At 47.2% G+C, this 10,232-nt stretch overlaps 2 protein-coding genes across 2 annotated transcripts; one reads left to right on the top strand and one right to left on the bottom strand.

Moving 5' to 3' along the window:
- Positions 1-2,108: 2,108 nt before the first annotated feature.
- On the top strand, positions 2,109-6,413 carry LOC124674033 (secretory carrier-associated membrane protein 1-like). The gene is made up of 13 exons (XM_047210071.1): positions 2,109-2,274; positions 2,592-2,657; positions 2,753-2,857; positions 2,979-3,041; positions 3,363-3,396; positions 3,949-4,071; positions 4,887-4,949; positions 5,038-5,131; positions 5,231-5,276; positions 5,383-5,450; positions 5,836-5,884; positions 6,012-6,077; positions 6,166-6,413. Exons 1-13 carry the CDS (start codon positions 2,215-2,217, stop codon positions 6,250-6,252), a joined length of 924 nt encoding a protein of 307 aa, XP_047066027.1. The 5' UTR covers positions 2,109-2,214; the 3' UTR covers positions 6,253-6,413.
- Positions 6,414-7,481: 1,068 nt separating this feature from the next.
- LOC124669425 (internal alternative NAD(P)H-ubiquinone oxidoreductase A1, mitochondrial-like) lies at positions 7,482-9,882 on the bottom strand. The gene is made up of 5 exons (XM_047206044.1): positions 9,054-9,882; positions 8,554-8,714; positions 8,297-8,362; positions 8,033-8,196; positions 7,482-7,935 (listed from the first exon to the last, which is right to left on the bottom strand). Exons 1-5 carry the CDS (start codon positions 9,880-9,882, stop codon positions 7,482-7,484), a joined length of 1,674 nt encoding a protein of 557 aa, XP_047062000.1.
- Between the last annotated feature and the right edge of the window lie 350 nt (positions 9,883-10,232).

The raw sequence follows: 10,232 nt of genomic DNA, 5'->3' as shown, positions 1-10,232 counted from the left end.
TCCTTCCCATGGAGGTGAGAGTTTGTGGCGCCCCTCAGTGCGCTGCACCAGGCGTAGCACTAGGTCTCCTTCCCAGAACACCCTCGGATTAACCTTTCGGCTATGATAGCGTCTGAGGTTCTACTGGTATATGGCTGACCATGCCAAAGCCAACTCTCTTTGTTCCTCGAGCAAGTCCATATTGTTTTCTCGGGCCTCTTTTACCTCTTCTTCGGTGTAAAGTTGAACCCGTGGTGAGTCATGGATAATGTCAGTTGGTCTGACCGCTTCTGATCCATACACCATGAAGAAAGGTGTGTATCCGGTAGACCGGTTTGGTGTGGTTCTTATGCTCCACAACACAGATGGTAGTTCGTTAAGCCAACATCCGTGCATTTTCTGAAGTGGCTCGATAAGCCTCGGCTTGATACCGGAAAGCACGAGAGCATTGATTCTTTTCACTTGGCCATTGCCTTGTGGGTGTGCCACCGAACACAAATCCAACCGGATATTGTTGTCCTCACAGAATGCCTTAAACTCTCCTTGAGCAAAATTTGACCGTTGTCAGTTATGATACTGTGCGGGTATCCATACCGCAAAATCACATGTCTCAAGAACTTCACCGCAGTGTGCCCATCACATTTAGCAATGGGTTTAACCTCCAACCACTTGGTAAACTTATCCACCATCACTAGGATGTGGGTCATATTTCCTCTTGCTGTTATGAATGGGCCAACCATATCCAGGCACCAGACAGCGAACGGCCAAGTTATCGGTATTGTTTTTAGACCGGATGCTGGGGTATGATTTTGCTTTGTGTACCTCTGGCACCCGTTGCATTTCCGGACTAAATCCTCAGCATCCTCCAAGGCAGTAGGCCAGTAAAACCCATGCCGAAACACTTTTGCCACCAACGCTCTGGATGAAGCATGGTGTCTGCATTCCCCTTGGTGAATTTCTAGGAGCATCTCCTTTCCTTCCTCCGGTTCCACACATCTTTGGAGGACACCGGTGACACTTCTCTTGTACATTTCACCATTGATGATGGTATAGGCCTTGGACCTCCTCTGAATTCTTCTCGATTCTACCTCATTCGCCGGTAAGCCACCATTAATCAGGAATTCCTTAAGAGGTTTAACCCAAGTTGGTGTTTCTCGAACCAGGAAAACTAGCACATCCACGTCCATGTAATCCACAACCATGGTTTCCTCCGGTTTAGATCCGGAAGTCCCCGGGTTAGCTGTAGCATTCCCTGGGTTTCCTTCGTCAATGTCCATTGGCACAATGTGTGACTGCGGTACAAAGATTGATTCAGACTCCGGACTTGGTTTGATCGATGGTGTCCTTAAGTGAGCCAATGCTGTTCCAGGAGGGATTTCTTGCCTGGACGAGCCCAGCTTTGAGAGCGTATCGCAGCTTTGTTTTCCGCTCGTGGTACATGGTGGAACTCACACCCCTCGAAGAATCCGACAATCTTTTGCACATAAAACCGGTATTAGGCCATGTTGTCATCTTTTGCATCCCAATCTCCAGAACACTGCTGTACCGCAAGATCTGAATCGCCGTAGCAAATGATCCGGTGTACGCCGATTTCTTAAGATTGCGTTGAAGAACTGATCCGGTGGGTCTTAAGATTGACGAAGTCACCACATGCGTCTCGCTGTCGACGGGAACGTCCCTCCCACTAAAGAATATTCCGCATTTATGAGACACCAAAGTATCAAATCTGGGATTCGAACTCTGGTGGACTGAGGATGCCACTAGCCTCCTAACCATCCAAACACGGTTTGATTCTCTAACTCTGCAAACTTTTCAAACAATGAAACCTAACTCTATACATACACGTAAAAAAAGCCGCGCCACAAAGGGTAAACACTGGTAGGAGAGAGAGAACGACACCACAGAGCGCGCTAGGTTCATCTAGATTATGAAACAAGGAAAACCATAAGCAAAAGAAAATAAAACTGAAGTTCGGCCCGCGACGACGAGCAGTTGCAACTGGCAGAGAGGGTCGTTCCATGTGTGCGGCTTAATTAACTCGCAAAGTCGTCGTCGTCGTCGTCACACGTATCTCCGGCCCAACTTTAATTTGGTGGGTGCGATTGCGCGAACGTGCGTGCGCTGCTGTATCCATCTTCTATCTGCCAGGACTCGCCGTCTCCTCCGCTGCTCCGTGTCGCCAATCGCCGTTGTCGGTGGCGCAAGAGCAGGCGCGCCGAGGCTCGAGCGAGGCAGATGGCGGGGCGCTACGATGGGGGCAACCCCTTCGAGGAGGAGGACGTGAACCCTTTCTCGGTAAGTCTTCTTCTCCAGAACCAGGATCCCTTTCCGCCATCGCCCGGATGCTCCGGATCTTCTTCCCTTCCCTTCTCGTTGCCGTGGGCCTACGGCGAGGTGCTCGCCCACGTTCGATCTGAGCATGGCGCAGATCTAACCACGCCTCGCCGATGGATAAACCCATCCATCTTTTTCCTTCTTCTTCTTCTCCGTCCAATCTTGCCGTCACCGACGCTGCTAGTACTGCGGCGATTCGCGGTGGTCTGACGATGCATTGGTGCTAAAACCCTCAAATTTGCTCTCCAATTTGAAATTTGTGGGTGATTTCTTGGCAGGAACAAACGCGAGGCAAGGCTGGCGGGCAGTCCAACTTCGGTGGCGGCGGTGCGTTCTACATGCCGGTATGGTGTTCTACCACTGAATTTGGGACTAAATTTGCCCGTAACTGCTGGGTGCTCACCGCTGTGTGGTTTACTTGATTTTAACTGCAATGTAGAATCCCAGAAACGTTGCTCCTGCATCAAATTCGCGGCTTTCGCCCCTTCCCCCGGAACCGGCAGATTTCAGTGCTACAGTGGATATCCCTCTGGAGTCGTCAAAGGTTTGTGTGATTCTGCGGTTTATTTCTTTGCAACTGCAAAATGCACATTGGGAACTTGTAGCTACAAGCGAAACTGTACCTATGGCTTCCAACTAATGTGTGATTTATGAATGCTCTCTAGGACCTGAAGAAAAGAGAAAAGGAGCTGCAAGCGAGGGAAGCAGAGTTGAACAAGAGGGAGAAGGTACAATGCCTATTTATGCAGTTACAACGCACTTTAACTGTAGCTATCACGATAAATCAAGTCAATAACAGAGTTCGTTTGAGGCTTATGTTAGTTCATATTAGTAGTGGTCTTCGGTGTGAAGTAAATAAGCTTCACAAGAAATCCAGCTTTCGGCGTGAAGTAATCTTGTGAAGCTTATTTAGGATCATCAGGCATTGTTGGTTCCCTTTCAAATCCAGCTTTTTAGTTGCACATTGTGTTACTGCCACTGTTCTACATAGTTATTTGAGCCTAAAGTTTTATCAGGTTCTAATCCCCTATATTAACTATATGTGTTAGGAACTGAAAAGAAGAGAGGAAGCTGCAGCACGAGGTAAGTGTTTCTTTATCCTCTTTCATAGATGACATAGCAGTTCTCCTTGATAATTTTGTTCCTATTTGCTCTGAGAAAAATGAAGGATCATATAGTAATAGACTTGTAAAACAAGTATATCCGATAAGCATAAGAACCTTGCTACATTGAATAGTTTTTCCATATTTACATTGAGTTATAGATTACTGCATGATAAGATCAAACTATTCTTGGTACTTATATTGTTTTGTACTTTCTCCCTCTCTACTAAGGAATTATAAATTTTATCGTTATTCTTAAAATTGAAAATTTAATTGGTATGGCACTTGTGTCTTGTATAACTAGTGAATTTTATAACATATCTTGTTTGAAAATGAACCTATTGTAATTTTTTATTTTTTCTAGAATATAGCATCATTTTGAAGATGAACCTATTTTATAACATATCTTGTTTGAAAATGAACCTATTGTAATTTTTGATGATTATGCTGTCATTTTTCCAATAGAAAAAATCATCAATTGTTTTGTTCATGCGTAGCTAAACTTATGTTCCCTTATTCTGTTTGATTGTAGCTGGTATTGTCATTGAGGAGAAAAACTGGCCTCCTTTCCTGCCACTCATCCACCATGATATTGCTAATGAGATACCGAGTCATCTTCAGAGGATGCAATACTTTGCATTTGCATCGTTTCTTGGTATACTTCCTTCTAGTTTTCCGAATTGCAAGTTTTTAAGTTTGTTGAAGAATTTTCTTCTTTTTCTTCAAATGCGATGGTGGACAAACATTTTCTCCATAACTTGGGACATGTTATTCATATCATACTCCCTCCGTTCTGATTTAGTCTACATTCTAGAAAAAAAGAGACAAATTAGTAGTGCATTTATTAGTACTACTTAGATATTTGAACAACCAATCCAAGCTACATTGAAAATAACAACATCCAATAAAAAGAGTAAAACCACCTCGTTTTCAGTGTTGTTGTTGACTAAAAGCTAGAATGTAGAGTATTTCAGAACAAATTTTGGGGCTAGAATGTAGACTATTTCAGAACGGAGGGAGTATTTAAGAAAGATCCGTTTTCAGATGCTTAACCCTTTCATCTGTGGGATATGGGTCGTTGGTATCATAGGCATGGAATTTTATTCAACCTTCACAGCATGTCGCTAAAATACTACCATCACATTCATTTCTTCAGCTGCCAGCAATATCATGGTTAAATAAATGGGCAGAGGAAATTATTAATGCCATTAAGGGCTATATTACTATATGCATGCATTGTCTCATGTATCAAGATTATGATATAAATTAAACAGATTTCCAAAACACTGGTAAAAAAATTGAGACTGTCTTTATAGTATCAGAAGTCTGTATTTTATTTTCAAGTTTTATGACATGCTAAACTATATACTAATATTTTTTCAGAGGTAGAAATGGTAGGTCATAATAAGAATAAATTCTTCTTTACTACATATCAGCAAAACTAAGAAAGCTTTCCCTGGCATTGAATAGGTTTGGCTTGCTGTCTTTTCTGGAACGTCATAGCAGTTACTACAGCCTGGATCAAGGGAGAAGGTAATACTCAGCCTCTTTTGTTTTTCCATGTGCCCTATGTATTGGAATTATTTAATGTTTGAATAATGAACGATTTATCCATGTACAGGTGTGAAAATCTGGTTACTAGCAATAATCTACTTCATATCTGGGGTTCCTGGTGCATACGTGTTATGGTATCGCCCTCTTTATAATGCTATGAGGTATATATTTGAAAGATTTCCGTATTATTTTGGTTGTTTCTCTTTCTCCTGAATTTTTGCATATGTATAGATAACATCATCTTGCAACTTGTGTTATAGGACTGACAGTGCATTGAAGTTTGGATTGTTTTTCTTGCTCTACTTGGTAAGTCTTACGACTAGATTACTCAAGAATGCATTGGTTTATCTCTGTAATGTTTGATAATTGAAAACCTACAAAAGTACATTGCTTGAACTTTCTTGCTTTGCAGTTTCACATTATTTTCGTCGTATTTGCTGCTGTGGCTCCTCCTGCTGTCTTTGAGGGGAAATCATTGGCGTAAGTCTCTTGCTTGCTCATATTCTAGCAATAACATTACAGGATTGGAAACAGTGACTTGCCATAGTACTTGAACTTAATACAAATAATTTATGCTGAAGATAGTATAAGCAAGACAGTTGCATGCATGTTTTTTTTTTTGCGCACTTTGATGTCAGTATATTTCAATTTGTAACGAGCATCGTATCAAGCTTGGGTGCAGAGTTACCACTTGATTTTGGATCCCCATGGTTGGACCCACCTTGATAGAGTTACTGAATTCTATTCATCCTTCTACACAAACATTAAATGTCCCACTTCTTTAAAATTTTGTAGTCCAAAATATTCCTTGGATATGTGGTGTGGAACTTTACAGTGGACTGATTTCTGTTTTATGCTTGTGCAGGGGAATTTTGCCGGCGATTGATCTCATCAGCGTGAATGCTTTAGTGGGGGTAAGTCAATCAGCTTATTGTTAGCCAGCTAGCAGTAGATCAGCCTACATGGTTTTGAACCACCAGGACAGCTTCCTGAGCCGAGGAGTTTTTGGGCTGGCCAAGTAATTAATAAATTCTTGTGCAGATTTTCTACTTCATTGGGTTTGGATTGTTTGCCCTGGAGTCATTGCTCAGCATCTGGGTTATCCAGGTCAGTCTTCCGATGAGCAACCATTCCGATTTACTAAATATACTTTGAAGTGAATTGTCTGAGCCGTTTTGGCTTTATACGCTTGCAGCAAGTGTACATGTACTTCCGAGGAAGTGGAAAGGCTGCAGAGATGAAGCGTGATGCGACAAGGGGCGCTATGAGAGCAGCATTTTGACCTCAGACAATGATAGGTCTCAAGCGTAATCCCATGGATAGATCGCGCCATAAACAAAAGCATATGTTTTCCTTGGCTAGTTGGCTCTGACTTGTGATGAAGTGACATTGTATGACTAGTCCACTTTTCTTATCAATATAGAGAATGTGCAGTTTTTCACAGCCTATGATGCATCCTGGCTGTGAATGCTCTCTATCTTGAGAGAGTATAGATACATAGAATTTACCCTTTACGATCTGGCATGTTAGCATGTATGCTGCAGATTATTTTACTTTAGAGATTATCTTCAATTCTTCGACGTCCCCTTTGCTGGGGTTGTGGTTTTCTGCACACGCCTCACTGTGATATACTCCCATCTAGTGCGTTCACAAGGTTATAATGATCTCAGGAAAAAATAGCGAAGACGTCTCAGTGTGGTAGACTTCCCTTTTTTTTAGAGCAATAGGGATCGTCATCCCCGGTTCCATTGCTCAGGCTCAATGAAACCCCGGGCAAAAGCAGGTTCAGCCACTTACAGATCTCATGCAAAAGCATGCCTTTTTGAGAGAAAATAAAAAGAGCACAGCCGCAGTGAGACATATCAACTGCAGCAAGAGAGAACAGCCGAAGCTACAACAACTACACCAGCTTTCTTGCAGCAACAACGCAAAGACAGACTGCTCCTTTCTTTTTCAAGAAGCGGATTCAGCACACAGGACTGCTCCTTTCTTTTCCAAGTTCCTTGGATCGCCGGCCTCTTGGTGTCAGGAGATGAGCAATGTGGTAGACTCCATTCTCACTGTCTGTCAATTCTATATTGGCTATTGCGCTCACAAGGTTTAATGATCTCTGGAAAAAAAATAGCCCACACACTCACTGATATTCTCTGCCTCACTGTGATAGACTCCCTTCTCACTGTCAATTGTAGTGCGCTCACGAGGTTTAATGATCTCTGGAGAAAAAAAATAGCAGAAACGCCTCACTGATATACTTCTCACTGCCTGTAAATTCTGTGCCCTCACAAGGTTACAATGATCTCATGAAAAAAATAGCCTACACGTATAACGTTTAGTAGTCGAAAATGTGCAATAGTATGTGTTGCTTTGTCTTGAATGGTGCACGAATGAGCACAAACAGCCACCATGGATGAACACAAACAGAATCCTAAGCAAAATTGAAGGCCAGTCTCTCACCCCCTTGTGTTATTCAAGAGGAAGCAGAGCCAGCCCGCCACGGCTGGATGCTCCTGTTCAGCCAATCCTCGTATTGTCCCTGCCGAAGACGAACGTGGTGGTCCAGTTGACAGCCACGTAGAACCTGTTCCTCCAGCTGACGACCCGCGTCAGGTAGGCCGACCGCCACACGAACCAGCTGACGAAGCCCGCCATGGAGAACCCGCGGGCGTCCTTCTTCTCCCTGAGGTCCACCAGCGCCTTGTACCCTCCGACGGAGGCCATGCTCCCAATGTGCTTGTACACGAAGGGTTCCCCCAGGTCGGCGTTCTTGCTCAGGCAGTGCGCCTTGCCGGCGTTCTGCGCCGCCACCTTCTTGAGCAGCTGAGCCAGGTACTTGCCCTCCCTCTCCGCCACCTGCGCCAGCGCCGGCAGCACCGGCTTCCCTGTGCTCTCCAGGAACCCCGCGCAGTCGCCCAGCGCGAACACGTCCTCCACCGACGGCACCCGGAGATACTCGTCGATGCCGATCCTGCATCATTTCAGTGTTCAGTTAACTGGATGTTTCAGTGTGTTCACTCATTCATGCATGGAGGAACCGGAAGTCATTTGGTAGTAGTACGCGGTACCTTCCGCCGGGGGACTTGGGCAGGTTGAGGGACTTGACGAACTCCGAGGGGCCGACGCCGGTGGACCAGACGAGGAGGCCGTAGGGGACGCGGGTGTCGTCGCTCAGCACGATCTCCTTGGGCAGCACCTCCTTCACCACGCCTTTCACCAGCTTCACTCCGTACTGCACACGCAATTACCACCCGTCACCAACAAATTCTCCAAAGCGTAAGTATTGTGGTGAGATCACAAGCAAATTCAGAACGGTTTCTACTAGTCAGTACCTTAGATAGGTGTCTCGTCGCGTACTCCTGCAGCCCGACGTCGAACGACGACAAGATCTCGTTGGCCTAGCAGTTAACAGATTACAGATGAGGCTGATGATTAGTTCAGGTAAAATGACTTGTTTCGGAAAAAAATAAAGTTCAGGCAAAATGACTTGACAGTTCAGGTAAAATGACTTTGACAGTCAGTAGTGTCGACAGTTTGTATGCAAGATCGATCGAGAAGCATGCAAGTGTATGTAGTGTAGTGTACGTACCTCAATGAGGGTGACCTTGACGTAGTCCTTGACATGCGAGTACCTGTCCCGCACGTCGCGCATGATGAAGTCGCTGAGCTCGCCGCTGAACTCCACTCCGGTGGGGCCTCCGCCGACCACCACGCAGTGCAGGAGGCGCTTCTTCTCTTCCTCTGGCAAGCCTGTTCATTCGAGAATCGAGATGAGATCACCGGCTCCAGAAAGCAACGACGCGTAACACAACTGAACTGAACAAGAATTGCAACGTAGCAGCAGCTATGCTCATGTGCTCAACACGGAGTAAGATAGATTTGCAATGCAGAATTGATCTGGCAAGCCTGTTCATTCGAGATGAGATCACCGGCCAGAGAAAGCAACGAGTAACACAGCTGAACTGATTATAAGAATTGCAACGTAGCACAGCAAACAATGCGGTCTCTGCTCGTCATCACGGAGTAGACAGATTTGCAAATTGCAATGCAGAATTAATTGATCTGGCATTATATTATGTAGTACAGTACCTGGGTTCTCGGAGAGCATGAGGTTGGTGAGTAGCTTGCGGCGAATCTGCTGCGCCTGGTTCACCTCACGTAGGAAAATCGCGTTCTCCTCGACGCCCTTGATCCCGAAGGTGAGCGGCTCGGCGCCGCTGGCGATGACGAGCTTGTCGTAGGCGACCCTGAAGCGGTATGGCCCGGCGCCGGGCAGGCCCTCACCATCGGCCACCGTGCAGTAGACCTCGCGCTTCCTGGCGTCGACCCCGGTGCAGCTGGCGAGGAAGAAGTAGGAGCCCGGGCGCGTGGCGAGCGCCGGCTGGATGCGGCTGACGGGCTCGACGACGGAGCGGAACTCGAGCGTGCCGACGCAGGTGGACGCCAGCAGCGGCGTGAACACCATGTGGTTCCTCGGGGACACGCAGACCACGTCGTAGAGGGACGTGTCCACGTCCTTGAGGAACCGGCACGACGCCCACCCCGTGCCCAGGACCACCACGCGCGGCTTCTCGCCGGGTTTGGTCGGGCCCAGGTCCGGCAACGCTGCGGCGGCGTCGGAGGGTTCTGACGGCACGGCCGAAGTGGATGAGGGGAGCAGCTTCGCGGGCGTCGTGCTGATGCCTCTGATTGGGGGGTGGTGGTGGTGGAGATGGGCCGCGGCGCCGCACTTGTCGGCGAGGGCGACGGACGCGAGGCTGTGGAACGACGAGGAGGTGGTGCGGGGAGCGCGCTGCCCCAGCGCGGCGGCATTGCGGAGCGCGGAGGCCGCCGGGGTGGGCGCGGCGCCGCCCTCGGAGACGATCCTGGAGAGGGACTGCGAGAGCTGGGAGCCCCTGGTGATCCTGGACCACGCCATCGCACGCACGGTGGCCGCGCGCGACGCTTCGATCTCGCGTGAATGGCGAAGGCCGCTGCGGTAGTTCGGGAAGAAGAACTGAATCAGCAAAACAATGGTGCAACGGGAGGTAGCATTGCATACAAAACAACAAGAGATCAATATATATAGTATAGATCGACGGCGAGACGAGCGCAGGAAGGGCATGGGGGAATGGCACTTGGCTTCGCTTCGTTAACCGGGAAATTATGGCCCAAGGCATGAAGACCAGCGCCGTTGCGCAGTCAATGACGGCGTGGAAACCGAATCGCGTCCGCCGCCGCCGCCGCCCAGTTTGATGATTCCAAAGCCACCATTGCTTTGCCCCCCCG

The sequence above is a fragment of the Lolium rigidum genome, chromosome 7 (genome assembly GCF_022539505.1).
Source record: "Lolium rigidum isolate FL_2022 chromosome 7, APGP_CSIRO_Lrig_0.1, whole genome shotgun sequence".
Lineage (NCBI taxonomy): Eukaryota > Viridiplantae > Streptophyta > Magnoliopsida > Poales > Poaceae > Lolium > Lolium rigidum.
The sequence above is the reverse complement of the archived record's forward strand: the minus strand, read 5'-3'. Positions and strand labels throughout refer to the sequence as shown.